We start from the raw sequence: 17,463 nt of genomic DNA on the forward strand, positions 1-17,463 counted from the left end.
TCTAATTCCCTGCGTGGTGCACACCATGAGCATGACACATTTGATCTCTGAATGATTGCTTATTAAATATTTATTTTAATAGGTCAGTGCTCTAGCATGGTCACTTGTCACCGGGGTAACCGCTGCATCTTGTACGTGCGTGTCAGCTCAGGACGCCAAGTCCGGAAATTGTCAACAATTCTTTGCCGGCTTGCAAAGTAGAACGCGTGCCCTTCCAATTCTTATGAAGCCACACAGACCCAGAAGGTGGCAGGTGGCAATAATTTGGCTTAATCAGTGTTACTCTAAGCCTTGGGCAAGTTTAATATAAATTTGCTAAAGATAAAATGCCACCTCATACATATGCTCTTTGACAGGTTCTTAATGATGGGTAATTTATAGATGATAACAAAGACGTAGACGTAGCCATTTTTCTGTAGGAGGCTGACACAGCTGTTGTGAAATAATGAGGTTTACTATGCCAAAACTCTTCATTTCCTAAAATATCCTAATATCCCCAATCAGTTCCTCACATACCAGTGTAGTGCCAGCTCAACTATTTTCTACTCAGTTAAACGATGTTAGCTTTTGTGACTGTTTGCCCAGCTTTATAGTTTAAAAACAGATGTTATGCAGAAGTTCAAGAAATTACATTATTCTTCATAGAAATCATAACTGTAGTGAAAGTCCGGAAAGGTGAACACATAACGAGATTAAAGGGTAAACTAGTATAAGATTTGCACTGGCTGTTAAAAAGGGACTAAAAATGTAGAATTATGATTTTCTGGTCCTTTTTGAGCACCTTTGTATGGGAAGTACTTCTCCATCTACACATTAATACAAGGTGATAAAAAATTGTGCAAAAGTAAAGGCAATTTATTCATGCATGGAATGACAAACAACAGTCAGAAAGACATGAAAAGATAGAAGAACGCTTCACGTTTTTAATGCACCTTAAAGATTGATGGAACGGCAGATGTCAAGTCGGTAGACCAGTTCTGCCCTGTTGCTGTCAGGACCGGCAGCTCTCGGGGTCTCCATGCCCGCACCGCCAGTCCTATTACTCAGGCTGCAGGGGTGCAGCACATGTGAGCCCCGGTCTTGGTAACCTCCCCTGGCCACCGGCCGCGCGCTCCGCTTGCTAGCCGGGTTGCTAGGGACACGGCAGGTGCCATCCCATGCCACATCCCGTTGCCATGACACCCAGGTGCGCTGCTCTATCTCTGCCTATTGTTGCAGGTGCCTGGGGGTGTTTCTTTCCTGCAGCCTGTTATTGGTTCCTGCTGCTGTCAGGCTCTCTGCCCCAATCACCTGCCGGGTCAGGAATTCTGACAGCTTATAAACATCTCAGTTTCCTCCAGCAAGTGCCAGTGTATGTTTGTCTCCAGGCTACACCCACATTATTGGATTGGATTCCCGGACTTTGACCCTCTTGCTTCGGACCTGACTTTGCCTTGCCTGGCCCCGTTTGTTCTACGTATTCTCCAGTTGCCGACCTGGATTGCCTGACCTGCCTTTGTGTTCATGTGTACTTTGTTTTGCCTGTAAGTCTGACTTCTGCCCTGCATCCCTAGCGAGGCTAGGGACTGTTGCCCAGTTGTCACCCTAGGGCCTAGCCTAGGGGGGCAAGTAGGAAGGGACAGGGGTTGTGGGTATTTCAGGCACTCCCAGTTTCCTGGACCCCAGTTCCCTGACAGCTGCATACTGGCATATCTTGTGTTATCGATTCCACTACAGCATGAGTTGTTTTAGGTCGTCACCAATGGCGCCCCCATCAAACATCTGTAAGGTGCATTAAAACATGTATGTTGTATGTCAATAGAGCCCCACATAGCCCAGAGTGCTAAGGCAGCAGAAATGCAGGCCTAAGCTCTCGCTCACAACCTGAAGATTGTAAGTTTAATCCTCACTGGTTCAGGTAGCTGGCTCAAGGTTGACTAATCCTTCCAAGGTCCAGCTTGGTGGGGGGTAATAAATAAATTGCTTGAAAGTGCTGCAGGATAAGTTGGTGCTATACAAATAACAATTCATGTATGAATAAATCAGCTTTATTTTTGCACCATTCTTTTTGAATCATCCTGTACATATTTAGTTCACAGTGTCCCTAGTATTTTCATATATTTACATGTTAGGGCATATGGAAGTCTTTTAGGGAAATCCACAATTCTAGACTTTACTCAACGAGTGTTGCCTGACCCAACAGAACTGGGTTGAAAATCTGTTACATTCATTTCAATGTCTGCCATGTAATGCCATATGTACCCTGTAGTGGTAACAACCAGGGTTTTAAGGCAGAGCAACTAACTTCTGTTTAAACTGGGTTTGCTTTAATCAGACTACCCCTTTAAATTGGAACTATATAGCAATTTTGAGATGCAATGCAGCAAATTCATTTACAAAACTTATGATCTGCAAATGCGATACAGACTATAAATCCAAACTGGATACAGTGGGGCTGTAGGCATCAATCCCATGACAAATAAATGTCCAGGATTCCTGACACTGTCCAAAATAGCTGATAGACTCATGAAAAGCTTTGCATGGTTACAGGTTGGGTGTCTCTACTAAACAACAATAAGATACATAAGATACAAATATAATAAATCAGGCAAAGCATATTAGTAATACCCACCATGAAAGAAGCATAGTGAATGAGGTGGAGTAGGAAAATGTTAAATGTACTGCAGTACCCAAGTCCAGAGCAGGGGCGAGGCACTGGAGAAGTCCTAGAGGTGGGACTCTGAAGACCGAGGATGAGAAGAATGTCACGGAGAATATCACCTCCCAAATGAATATGGAAAACACGCATTTGAAATTTGTTGCATTCGTCAAAACAAGAAAACAATACACCTACTAATGTTCCCATATTCTCCAAAGGCTTCGCCGGTGGAAGGAAACATGCAATTATACTACAGTGCAGATTTTCATTTTGTCAGTATATAATCCTCATGTTTCTAATTCCTTAAACAAATACAGAGATCTGGAAATTAGTCCTTCAGCTGGGAAACATATCATGATAAGTGAACACCTTGTTCCTAATCTTAGCTTCCAACCAGTTATCACACGGTGTCCTTATTGCAGCAGTATTTTTGTGAGATCCTTTAAGCTTATTGCACTGCAAGAAATTTACAGTCACTTTGTGCCCTAATAAAGCAAGCAGAATGTTCATGCTTATGGATTGAAACATCCTCATTTGAATATGCAAAATTAATTAATTGTTCTAGTCTGCAACTGGTCTCCTTTAGCAGATGAAAGCCTTACTTTGTGTCTCTATGGTGACCAGGAGAGGGAATCAGAAAAAAGAGAGAAGCATGAAAGTATATTATTAAATATTTGTGAGGAACAGCACTATATGACCTTAACCATTTGGATGCCACCGGTACCTGGGGCAATTTGTGTGCTTTATTAAAACTACTCAACATAAATCAGATGATATAATCACTGATAATTCTGCATGAGTTAGCTGCATTGAAATTATTACCCAGTGATCACCTATCAAGCAACAGGAATTCTAAACTAAATATTAATGGGGTACTGCTACATCAGATTTTTATGGTGTATCCACAGAATATGCCATACAAGTTTGATAGGTGTTGATCCCACTTGTGGGATTCTCTTGCGTTTGGGTGCAAAAACACCCCAGCTACCCTTAAGGTAGTGGCTAGGGATGGTTGAAGGGAAGAAGGAGCTGAGCACCCTGCACTATGCTGTTTCTATAACTCCCATAGAACATAGTAACATAGTATGAAAGGCCAAATGAAGACAATGTCGATGTAGCTCAGCCTGTTTAACCCCCCCTCCTTGTTGGTCCAGAGGAAGGCAAAAAAAAACAAAAAACGAACAACAAGCCAATTTAGCTCATTTGGCAGAAAAGAAATTCCTTCCGGAATCCATATTGGCATGCAAGAGTAATCCCTTGATCAACATTTGAGATCAACATCCCGATGGTCACCTAATGACTATATCCTGTAATATCATAGTGCTCTACAAAGACATATAGTCCACTCTTAAACTCCTCTATGAATGTTGCCATACCCATGTCCACAGGCAGAGAGTTCCACAGTCTCACTGCTCTTACAGTAAAGAACCCCCTTCTGTGTTGGTGATGTAATCTGCTTTCTTCTAAACATAGAGGATGCCCTCTTGTTACCATCGCAGTCCTGGGTATAAATAGATCATGGGAGAGATCCTTGTATATTTACACATAGTTATAAAAAGTTACACAAATAGCATAGCACAATGAGCTGCACTGTTTCTGTAAAGTGGGATCTGTAGAAACAGATTAGCTTTCTGTGCTGCATATTGTCTACTATGGTATTTCATTATGTTAAAAGCATACCTTCTTGGGAAATGCCAAAAGGACACTCTTTTGGTATATACTGCCATATGCATGGTGGACAATTAATTAGTTTTCAAATATTAAAACATTAATATTATTATACACCATATTAAGGCATCGAGAGCATCAGAAATCCATCTAAGAACAGTATAATTTATTCACAGGGTAGGTGATAAATGTTAATTTGCTTGGAGCTCCACTATAGGGACCATTATTGATCACTAAACTTCAGTTCCCATTCCTTTTTGTCTACACTTCTGTATTGAAGACTATTTGAATGTAGCAGTGATTGAACATGCACAACATAATGGGAGATATTGAAACAGCAAAGTGAGAATGCTGTCATTCTGTATCTCCCATAGATTAGAATGGAGCAGCAGATCACATGTGCATGTGGGGGATCATAATCAGTGATATCTTGAAACTCTTTAGAAAGAAAGTCAGCTGAAGCACAAAATAAATCATATGTTATCCTAAAATATAATTTGGCGTAAAAGCACATAAATTAACACATGACAGGCTAAAGAGTTCGGTGTTATAATCAAACCATATATACAATAGAAGCTAATGGATTATCAGGCCGTCATAGCAAAGCATGTAAAGCTCCAGGGGCGTAACTATAGGGGGTGCAGGGGATGTGGTTTCACCCGGGCCCAGGAGCCTTAGTACTATGAATAAAGCATTATAGTTGGGGGCCCTGTTACAGATTTTGCCAGAAGCTTCACGTTACGCCTCTGTATAGCTCATATATAAAAAGAGCGGGGTTTAGGAAAAACCAACAAAATTGACTACAATAATCAGAGTAACAAAGTGTTGATCTCAGCTCAGCCTTCTACCTATAATCTTGTAAAGTGTAACAATATATTAAGGATTTGCGCTGGAAAGAAGTGTTAGATATCAAACTTTCTGCATTTTCATTTTATATCCACTGACAACCCCTATTCCGTTATCCATACATTTTCATGGAGAAGGGGCATGCCTGTAGTCCTTTCTATTGAACTCCATGGGAGTTATAAAGAAAGTCGAGCCTGCAGCTTAATTGATTTCCACTGTTTCTATTAAATGTTTAAAATACTGCTTTGAACCAGATCCTATTGAAGGCACTGCTTGTTCTTTTATATGCTACGACCTTTGCTAAATGTTAGTAAAATATATCACACCAAGCTATTGTATATTTAATGGGGCTGTCCAGTTGTAAACTATTGATGGCCTATCAACAGGATAGGTCATCAATAGTAGATCAACAGGGGTCTATTGCAGGGACCCCCACTAATCAGCTGTTTGCTGGGCCTGTGTACTTTAGCACTGAGCTGATTTCTGCTGTAAGCAGATAGATCCATTCTCACTGCAGTGGCGAAGCTTGGTATTGCAGGCAAAGTTCCCACTGAAATGAATGGGAACTTGGCCTGTAATACCAAGCCTGGCCACTACAGTGGAAACGGAGCTATCTGCTTCCTACCGAAATCAGTTCAATAAACGAGCACACCGACCTAGCAAACAGCTGATCGGCAGGGGGTTAAGGTGGCAGATCCCTACCGATCTATTATTCTTGGTTTATTCTGCTGACAGGCCATTTAAGAGTGGTAGCTGTTAAAATGTCATACCTAATGTTGCTTTAAATAGGAAAGAGGAGGTTGTATAGGTTAATAAAGTCAGTGCCTGGAGGCATATGTGGAAATCCTGTCATAAATAAAATAATGTCCTAATAATGTACATTCGGCAGTAAATTATATGGCACCAAGGAAGTTGGGTAACAAATAATCCTCAATTTTATTATTTTGTACTTAAAATGCACAACATCTTGGCTCAGAGGTTCTCGACTAAAGTGCTTTATTTCCATAGCATTTACATAATTGTTTTATTTCACACTTTTATGACTTGACACACTCCTTTTTCTACCCAAAGGACATCCATATGGCCAGATATATTCCTCTTTTCTTGCAAATATGACTGCACCTGGGAATATTTCTGTGCTTTCCCCGTCTGACCACAATGACCATGGTGACATCATCAATTTCAGCTCGTTACATAGTAGCAGTGTGGCCATAACGGAATTGCTATCAGGGAACTATCAGGGAGCACTGCACAAATGACACATTTCGTGCTCAGAATGAGCACTTTTTCAAGTTCATGAACCTGGGAAGAAGCCTATTCCGTAATAAAAAAAAAACACAAAAATTGTTTTTTTTCATGAAAATGATAATTTTATGTATAGTATAATGAAACTGAAGTTTTTGGAAATATGAATAGAGAATTACACTATAACAGTAAAACAATTACACAACTTTGTCTTTTATCTCTTCCAGGTACTGGTTGACCAACAAGGTGCACATCAAAAGACCTACTACAGGAATTCTAATGTACACGTTGGCTACTCGCTTCTGTAACAGAATTGACTTATACGGCTTTTGGCCTTTCTCTCGAGATCTACACCAGGACCCTGTGAAATATCACTACTATGACAGCCTTAAATATGGATACACATCGCAGGCTGGTCCACATGCCATGCCACAGGAATTTAAGGCCTTGAAAAATCTCCATATACAGGGGGCTTTAAAACTTACAGTCGGTAAATGCGAATCAGCAACATAGCATCTTACAAAGCGCTTTCCTTCGTAAAAAAAGAATCAGTTGGACAACGATAGGAGGACGTCAGTAACAATTGTCAAGATTTTATTGAGTTGTAACAGTATTGTTGGCTTTAAGTACAGAAACGGAAAAAGAATAATCCTTCAGTGAGCTAAAGTGTATAGGACAACTAGACACTTCTAGCTCGAAGTCTGTCAGAGAATGGTGGAGCACACGATTTATGCTGATACTTGCCTTCTTACAGTGGAAGAGTAGTAGTAGTAACACAACACAAACCCCGACTTATAGGAGGAGGAATATGGTGCTATTACTATACATAAAGATTGTCTGTAATATGATTTACTTCTTCCTCCTACAATTTGTGGAAATGCTGTTGACTATAATGGTCTTTCTTGAGCGAGAAAACGGCACGCACTTCTTACAATTTGGCAGGTGTAACCAAATTACAGCACTATTCCTGTTTATGAAGTACACTGTGCTAATAATGTCCTAAGGTAGTTTTTCAAAGTTTGTCGCAATGAGATAGGAGCCTCATATGTTTCTGGTACTGCCTTCAGCAAGTACTGGTTTGTGCCTATAACTATAATTCAGCTGTTTGTATCAAAGAAGATGATCAGATGTGCAATGACCTCGTAATATTCGCATTTGGAGTAGAAACTATACAGGCTTTATATAAATGCATACGTGGCTGTATTTTGATGTGTACAAAAACAGATAATGTTCACGAGTCAGGAAATAGCACATTCTACTATGTTATAATTGTCACATTGTTCATAGAAAGATAGGTGACAGCCAAACGTCCCGTGAGGTCTGAGTATTTCTCTTAGAACACATCATTCTGGTAGTCAAACTTTGGAGTCATTTATACAGTGAGTTGAACCTTCTGAAGAACTGATTATAATAACATGAGTGATACTTACACCAGTCCAAGTGTTCCGTGTTTGAGGTCCAGTGTAGCCAAATCAAGTATAAATTCTAGATAATGTCATAAAACACTATTGACTTTGAAAAGATCTGTAATACGTTCTGCTTTTTTGTCTTCGAATGGTCGTTGATCATGGTTAGTTACATCAATGATCTGGTTCAGTCCGTTACTTTATTGTGGAGATGGGTAGCAAGAGGTGTTTTGTAATATGTGTGATTCAAGGTTATTTGTGGTCAATGCTGTCAATGTTTCTAGGAAAGTAAAGCAGACTAAGGCACTGAAATCGTATCTTCTGCAAAACCTCCTGGGCCAAAAGACTTCATCTTGAATGGAAATAAAAACAGCTTGGAAATGTTTTGGCTAATAAAAATTACACAATTTTACAATGAAGTGGCAACAGAACGCTCATTTACTCTCAGGATTTCATCTGGTTAATTAACACAGTGCTTATATTATTTGAGCTCTGGGGAAATACGTCTTAATTGATGAAGAAACAAAAAGGAGGGTGTTATCCGAAGAAGCTTCAGGTGCATGTTACAGACAAACCACTTATTCCATCTCATAACAATGAGCGCCAGAGAAAGTTCTGTTCTGCTAAGTATTCAGTGTAAAAGTATTATAATTCTTCATGATGCAAGGACTACATTGGCCTTATTCTGGTTTTGTAAGGTCCAGAACCATACATACTGTTGACCATGGATGGTTTCATGAATAAATAAATTTAAAGACCGTAAAACAAAGCATATTGTGCTTGTTATATTATTTTGTGTACTTATGAATTGCGTGAAGTATATTATTCTGATGTATATTATTGGGGTCAGAACACCTTTTACCTTGTGTTCTCATCACCTAATCATTATTACATAGTAACATAGTTTGTAAGGCTTCGTTCAGACGAGCGTGGTTTACACACTGTTACAGCAGCGTGTAAACCGTGCTTCTATAGCAATATTGGTTGCTAGGGAAGCGCTCACACTGAGCTGGTAAAAAAGATAGGATAGCGAGTGCCGACTTGCCTATCAGCTCCGTGCTGTGGCGCTCTCCATGGTGCTGACCACAGGCTCCTATGGGAGCACTCTGCTTGCAGCACGACATGTGAACGGTCTGCTCTGTGGAGCAGCTCCTTCACCACAGAATTCATTCTGCAGCAGCATGTAAACCACGCTCATCTGAATGAGGCCTTAGGGCTCCCACCCACTAGCGTTATTTTTCACTGCGAAATTCGCACGTTTTTTTTTTCTACAGGGGGTCTATGGGACTTGTAAAGCTAAAATCGCGCAAAATCGTGATTTACCGCGAAATCGCGATTTTGCGCAATCGCGATTTTAGCTTTACAACTCCCATAGCCCAAAGACCGCTGCAGAAAAAAAAAACGCTGCGAATTTCGCAGTAAAAAAACGCTAGTGGGTGGGAGCCCTTAGGCTGAAAAAAGACATATTTTCATCCAGTTCAGATTATTACCCTCCACTGTTGATCCAGGGGAAGAAAAAAAAACATGATCATTATTGGAATTCCTTAATTGTCTAATTCTTTGAGGTGGACCCTATTTTCTTGTGTTTTCTGATCTCTAGGTCGTGAGACAGGTGCATTGTAGAGATGAGCGAACACGTTCGGCTCCGCCCCTTTTTCGCCCGAACACCGAACTTTGCGAACACTTCAGTGTTCGGGCGAAAAAGTTCGGGGGCCGCCGTGGCAGCGCGGGGGGGTGCGGCGGGGAGTGGGGGGGAGAGGGAGAGAGAGAGGGCTCCCCCCTGTTCCCCGCTACTGCCGCCCGCGCCGCCGCGCATCTCTCCGCCCCCCGGCGGCACCCGGACACTTACGCGCGAACACTGCAGTGTTCGGCAAAGCCGGTGTCCGGGTGCGGATGTGTCCGTAACGGACACGTTCGCTCATCCCTAGTGCATTGTAAACAAGGTCTTCTATAAAGCATATATTAGTGAGTTTTCCATTATACGTCAAACCAAAATTTGATCAAAAAGAAGCGCAAAGTTCAACCTAGGGCATCACCGGTACAAGAGTAAAAACCCTTATTGGGTCATGCTAGGGGTACAAATTCCCAGCAGGCATGTCAGTATGATAGAGCTGCTGACTTGGATCTGCCTTCAGTAGCGATTGTCAGGGTTAAATATTAAATAGCACAATGTAGTAATTCAGAGGAAAATCAAAGTACCTTGATCCAACGCTGCCCATTGAGAACTATCACATATTTCCAGTTGAAGGTTCTTTGATTTTCCTCTCCATTGCCACATTCTGCAAAACCAGAGTTTGGAATCAGAATCCTCCAGTTCACAATCTTCTACTAAAATACCTTAATTTAGGTTGGTATTAATCTTATCATTAATCTTTTTTAGCGTACCATTAATTCTAGGATGCTGTATACATGAAAAGTGTTACAATTAGAGATGAGCGAGCATACTCGCTAAGGCAAACTACTTGAGCGAGTAGTGCCTTATGCGAGTACCTGCCCGCTCGTCTCTAAAGATTCGGGTGCCAGCAGGGAAGAGTGGTGAGTTGCGGGAGTGAGCAGGGAGGAACGGGGTGAAGAGAGTGAGAGAGACATCCCCCCCCCATTCCTCCCCGCTCTCCCCGCCAGCACCCGAATCTTTAGAGACGAGCGGGCGGGTACTCGCATAAGGCACTACTCGCTCGAGTAGTTTGCCTTAGCGAGTACGCTCGCTCATCTATAGTTACAATACATATTTTAAAAAACAGCAATAATAGGCATGAAAAATGGGCAACAGAGGGGTACAGATTCCTTGCACAATGAGCATACAGCCCCCACAATTCTTAATATAATAAAAACATGATCAGTTAGTGGTGTAACAATGAGATCGCTGCCAGGGAGCCCATAGGCAACCCTCCAAAGAGGCTGAAAAGCACTCATGGGGCAAGTAGAAGGTGCAATCACTCCTTATTACAGTGTTCTGTATATTTTCCATGCTTCTGTTTAAATATCTCAATGTGTGTTCAGTGGCTTCACATAAGGCAGCTGGCAGACATACTACATTTTATTAACTCATATAATTTTTTATGATGTATTAATGCAGAATAATAAAATCTCAGAAATTTGAATAACTAATTCAGATCTGCTACATCTGTATGTTACAGTGGTTTATGTAATTAGAAGTTAGGTGGTAGGCCACTTTGTACAGATTTTATGTCAATGAAGCTTAACAATTGTGTAATGAGGATTTACAAGAGCTCTGACTGAGACTAGTAAATGGGAATATCTTGGTTACTTCCAGGGTGAAAATTTTACAGGCCTAGCATGTCACACATTCGAGAGTTTGCAACAATTGTGTTCTCTTGTCCCAATAATTGGCAAACATTTTTTAGTGAAAGGAAAATTAATGAGGGTAGAGTGAATGCTGTTTAGTTAGCAGACTGGACTTAAAGGGCCATTACAGTGATTCTTTTTATTCATTCATTATGTAACTAGCCCCCAGTATATATAAGTCGGCTAGTTATACCTTGGTTATTTCTCAGCCACTTTTTCCTTTAGATGGTCATATGATCTCAATTCTGATCAGCTCAGATTTACTTTGGGTTATGTATTCACTTTCTAGTCAGATTCTCAGTTTGTATGATTCTGTTACATGAACCCAACACAGAAACTGCCTAGAGAAAAACATGGGCATTCCAATCACAGTTACTGATGATGATCTCACAGCTCCTGTCACACAGTTATAATAGAGGAGATAAAAGCTCATCATTCTGACTGTATATTTAAAGGGGTTCTGTCATTACAATCTGTATTTTTTTCCCAATAAACCTGCCCTGCCGACACAGGCTGTTGTAAATAACACATACAAAATGTTTTTTTCAGAAGTAGTACTTACCTAGGCTCCATTTTTCACCTCCATGCTTTGTTTACATGTTCAGCCCCTCCTGCTAGAAGGTTATCTCCCAACACCCCTTGCTGTGCTGACCAGTTCCGCCCTCACAAAACTACTTCCGCCCATTCAGTGCAGTGATTGGAGCTGTGCAGTCCTGCCTGCAATCTACCCAAATCTGCTATTGTTTCTCCCTGTCTCTGTCTCTGAACACCCAACGTTTCCCAAGGGCTTCCAGATCTTCCTTGTAATCTCACAGTAGTCACTCACAGCAGCCCCTCACAGCAGCTACTCACAGCAGTCATTCACAATAGCCCCTCACAGCAGCCAATCACAGCAGTCACTCACAGTAGCCACTCACAGCAGTCACTCATAATAATCACTCACGGTAGCCCCTTACAGCAGCCCCTCACTGTAGCCTCTCACCGTAGTCACTCCACATGGTAAAAACAGGAATATTCCCCATGCAATGTATTGTATGAGTGTATGTATATATGCATTTATCTATGCGTATATATATATATATATATATATATATATATCAAGATGCATATAGATATATATACACTCATATAATATGTATAATATATATACACACTGCATAGGACATGTAAGTTCCACGATAGTGATCGTACATGCGCTTACACCCGTGTGCGGCTGCCCTCAGAGAGACAAAAAAGTGCACAAAAGTGTGCGCAACTGCACTTACATCTCTTTAAAACTGGTCTTATTGTATGTATTTATATATATGTATATATATATATATATATATATGTCCTGTTGTACGATGTGATACGGACAGCATGGAGACCCTAATACGCTGTTGTACCGCCTCTAGCTTGGATACAAGACGTGATACGGGGGGCATGGAGGCTCTAGTACCCCATTGTATTGCCTCTAGCTTGGATACAAGATGTGATACAGGCAAGCATAGAGGCTCTAGTACCCTGTTGGGCCACCTCTAACTTGGATACAAGATGTGATACAGGCAGGCATGAAGGCTCCAGGATCCCGTTGTACCACCTGTAGCTTGGATACAAGATGTGATACAGGCAGGCATGGAGACTCTAGTACCCCGTTGCACCGCCTGCAGCTTGGATACAAGATGTGATACAGGCGGGCATGGAGGCTCTAGTATCCTGTTGTTCTGCCTCTAGCTTGGATACAAGATGTGATATGGGGGGCATAGAGGCTCTAGTACCCTGTTGTATTGCCTCTAGCTTGGGTGCAAGATGTGATATGGGCAGGCATGGAGACCTTAGTACCCTGTTGTACCACCTCTAGCTTGGATACAAGATGTGATACAGGCAGGCATGGAGGTTCTAGGACCCTGTTGTATCGCCTCTAGCTTGGATACAAGACGAGATATGGGTGGGCACGCTGCCACTTGGGATGCATTATGCATTAACACTTGGGGGACAGGATAATAGCATGCTGATGATAGAGGGCAATGTACTGCTTTATGTCTTTCGTGATGTTAAATTCATTCTCTGTGGCTGATTTTACACAAGTGAGCACTATATCAGCCCAAGAAACTCAGACCAATATCTCGCATGGCAAATATGCGAGTGTGTCTGCCAGTGCAGTGCACCTTGTAAGAACAATTCATTGCGATGTGCGTATGTATGTGTGTAATATATATATACACATACATACACACACACACAGAGCTGTAGAAGCAACTGTAAGAAACAAAACAAATGCTGGGAATACAGCGGCTGCCCGATCTTTCACGCACATAGTATTCATAGGGCAGGTCCTATATTTTCCCGGTCCAGTATTAACGGGAGAGAAGACAACTGGTGAAAACAAAACCACAGAAATCTTTGGCTTCGTTTTGTCCCAATATACGGCCGTGATAATCATGGCCGCATAAGGGAAGAAAATTACATTCACCTGAAACCGCCATATACACACAAACAAATACAGATAGATAGATATATGTGTATATATATGCGTGTATGTACACGTAAACATATAGATAGACAGATAGATAGAGGCGGATAGATAGGGGCGGATAGATAGGGGCAGATAGCTATGGGCAGATAGATGCAGGCAGATAGATATAGATGGATAGATTGACGGATAGATATAGATGGATAGATTGAAGGATAGATATAGATGGACAGATTGACGGATAGATATAGATGGATAGATAGATACGGATAGCATATATATATATATATATATATATATATATATATATATATATAAAAATACGGCCAAGTAGCAGGGGAGGCGCAGGGATCAGGCAGCATGTCCAGCGCAGGCAGGGGAACACTCTCCAAGGCCTTTGCCAGCTTTATGGCTCCCAAGAAAGACTGTGTCACCACTCCCCAGTCAAGGCTGAGTCGGAGGGAGCACTGTAAAAAGATGGTGAGGGAGTATGTAGCTGATCGTACCACCGTCCTCTGTGATGCCTCTGCTCCATACAACTATTGGGTGTCAAAGCTGGACACGTGGCACGAATTTGCACTGTATGCCCTGGAGGTGCTGGCCTGCCCTGCCGCTAGTGTCTTGTTAGAGGTGGTGTTTAGTGCAGCTGGGGAAATCATTATGGATAACCGTACCTGCCTGTTAACTGCCAGTGCTGACATGCTTACATTCATAAAGATGAACAAAGGCTGGATTTCCCCAGACTTCTCTTCTCCACCGGCGGAAAGCAGTGGAACCTAATGATTCTTTTCACTGCAACAGGAGAAAAATGCATCCTCTATCACCACAAAAAAAGGGTGAATTAGCTTTGTCAATCACTCTTGGATATTATTACTACTCCTCCTCCTAAAACAGCATGTCATCACGCTGAAGTGCCCATTTTTCTGCGGCCCAAAAGGCTCTGTTTAAAAGTTTTTTACAATTTTTCAAAGTTTCAAAAGTATTTATACTTTAAGAGAAACCAATTTTTTTAACAGGGCTGCCTCCAGGTTCTGTTACAAATTAAGCAACAGTGAGCTGTATTTTTAAAAAATGTTTATGGGTTTCACCTGCCCTCGCGGTCGAGCAATTTTTCAGGTGTACACTTGTACTCTTGGTACACCAATTTTTCAGGCCCTTGCCTATACTGTTATCTAACTGATTTTTCCAGCCTTCACCTACATGCTTGGTAACCAAATTTTTTCAGGTGTTCGCCTATACTCTTGGTACACCAATGTTTCAGGGGTTCGCCTACACTCTTGCTACAGAAATGTTACAGGGTCCGCCTATACTCTTGCTACATAAATGTTTCTGGGGTCTCTGTATACTCTTGCTACAAAAATGTTACAGGGGTTCGCCTTTACTCCTGCTACATAAATGTTAATGGGGTCTGCCAATACTCTTGGTACTGAAAGGTTTGAGGGGTTCACCTATACTCTTGCTACAGAAATGTTACTGGGGTCCGCCTATACACTTGCTACTGAAAGGTTTGAGGTGTTCGCCTATACTCTTGGTACACCAATGTTTCAGGGGTTCGCCTATACTCTTGCTACATAAATGTTACTGGGGTCCGCCTATACTCTTGCTACAGAAATGTTACAGGGGTTCGCCTATACTCTTGCTACATAAATGTTACTGGGGTCCGCCTATACATTTGCTACTGAAAAATTTGAGGGGTTCGCCTATACTCTTGCCACAGAAATGTTCCTGGGGTCCGCCTATACTGTGGGTGCACAAAGGTTTCCCATTGCGGTGTTTAGCTGCCTGACACATACACAGAATAAAATGTGTGGGGACACATGGATTTCCCATAGCTATTTAACTCACGGCACCTTGGGTGCCGAGGTCCTTGGCGGGGCGAAACTGCCTTGTTTGGGCTTTCTGATTTCTTTATGTGTAATACCGTCTTTGAGTTTCATGGGCTCGCCTATGCTGTGGGTGCCCAAAGACTTCCCATTGCGTTGTTTTGCCTGTCTGGCAGAAATTCACTGACTGACTTGGCTAGGGTGCTGACGTCTTTCCCATTGCGGTGTTTTACTTATCTGGCACAAATACACTGAATGACTAGGGCAGAAGTGTGGGCCGAGGTCCTGGGTGGGGTGAAATTCTGCCATGTTTGGGCACTCTCTTTTCTTCCTGTTTAATTTTGTCCCTGGGTTCCAGGGGCTCGCCTATACTGTGGGTGCACTGTTGCATTGTTCAGCTATCTGACACATACAAAGAATGAATTGGGCAGAAATGTGGGCCGAGGCAGAGGTCCTTGGTAGGGTGAAACTCTGCCATGTTTGGGCACTCTGATTTCCTCATGTGTAGTACCGTGTTTGCGTTCCTTGGGCTCACCTATGCTGTGGGTGCACAAAGACTTCCCATTGCGGTGTTTTAACTGTCTGGCACAAATACACAGACTGACTAGGGCAGAAATGTGGGCCGAGGCCAAGGCCCATGGCTGGGTGAAACTCTGCCATGTTTGGGCACTCTGATTTCCTCATGTGTAATACCATCTTTCAGTTCCTTGGGCTCACCTATACTGTGGGTGCTCAAAGACTTCCCATTGCTGTGTTTTACGTGTCTGGCACAAATACACAGACTGACTAGGGCAGAAATGTGGGCCGAGGCCCTTGGTGGGGTGAAACTGCCATGTTTGGGCGCTCTGTTTTTCTCATGCGTAATACCATCTTTCAGTTCCTTGGGCTCGCCTATGCTGTGGGTGCACAAAGACTTAGGAGAACGATGGCAGCATAAAAAGCGTAGTAATTTTCTTATACTTTTTATTCCTCCATCAAGACTACAACATTTCGACCCTCTTGGGGTCTTTGTCAAGACAAAGACCCCAAGAGGGTCGAAACGTTGCAGTCTTGATGGAGGAATAAAAAGTATAAGAAAATTACTACGCCTTTTATGCTGCCATCGTTCTTCTACGTATATTGGATTGTCTAATAGGGGGGCTTGGTAGCTCTGACCCCCATACCTTGGCACGCATATTATGGACTTTTGAGTTTCATTTGAAAATCCTGAAGTGTGCTGTGAGTTGCTGCGGTTGCACGGTGCACAAAGACTTCCCATCGCAGTGTTTTACCTGTCTGGCACAAATACACAGACTGACTATGGCAGAAATATGGGCCGAGGCCGAGGTCCTTGGGGGGTGAAACTCTGCCATTGTTGGGCACTCTGATTTCTTCCTGTGTAATACCATCTTTGTGCACCGACAGCATAGGCGAGCCCAAGGAACTCAAAGACTTCCCATTGCGGTGTTGAGCTATCTGACACCTACACAGAATGAATTGTGTGGGGACACATGGATTTCCCATTGCTATGTAACTTGCGACACCTTGGGTCACACAAGGTGGAGGCTGGGACCAAGCCTGACCCTGAGCCCGCTCACGTGCTTCCCACACAGAGTATTGCTGCATTGTGGAGATGTGTAAAAGTGCTGGCACATGAGTCCCCTTTATACCCACGTATTCGGCTTCTGACAATTTTGTGACGGAGGTGGCACGGGATTGGAATGATGATCGTACGTCAATTTATCATCAATTCTCAACAGCATTGTGGGCTTTCACCCACACTTTCAAAGAGGGTTGCTGCCTGGCCCTGCCAACCCTCTGCAGTGTGCGCCTCTGGTCCCTCCTCATCCAGTACGCACTTATAAATAGACATGAGGGTGGTGTGGCTATGAAATGAGCGTGTGGCATAAGGCCAGCTGAATGCTGCGCAGGGAAAATTTTGTGTGCGCTGTGGACGCAGGGTCGTGCGGAGGGTTGGACAGCAATGCCAGCATGTAACCCAGGAAAAGAGGCAGCGGTGTCACCTGCAGGCAGTGATTGTCCTTTGTTGCAGGTAGTGTGGTGCTTAGCTAAGATGTGCCAGCATGTGTGCCTTGCTAA

General features: G+C 42.6%; 1 protein-coding gene across 1 annotated transcript in view; it reads left to right on the forward strand.

The window, feature by feature from the left end:
- The window catches only part of ST8SIA2 (ST8 alpha-N-acetyl-neuraminide alpha-2,8-sialyltransferase 2), a 213,066-nt gene extending 204,494 nt beyond the window's left edge, over positions 1 to 8,572 (forward strand). Inside the window, exon 6 of the mRNA XM_066592826.1 lies at positions 6,625 to 8,572. Within this exon, the coding sequence (XP_066448923.1) occupies positions 6,625 to 6,910 (286 nt within the window). The 3' untranslated portion in view covers positions 6,911 to 8,572. The remainder of the gene's footprint in view (positions 1 to 6,624) is intronic.
- The last annotated feature ends 8,891 nt before the right edge of the window (positions 8,573 to 17,463 follow it).

The sequence above is a fragment of the Eleutherodactylus coqui genome, chromosome 2, assembly GCF_035609145.1.
Source record: "Eleutherodactylus coqui strain aEleCoq1 chromosome 2, aEleCoq1.hap1, whole genome shotgun sequence".
Lineage (NCBI taxonomy): Eukaryota > Metazoa > Chordata > Amphibia > Anura > Eleutherodactylidae > Eleutherodactylus > Eleutherodactylus coqui.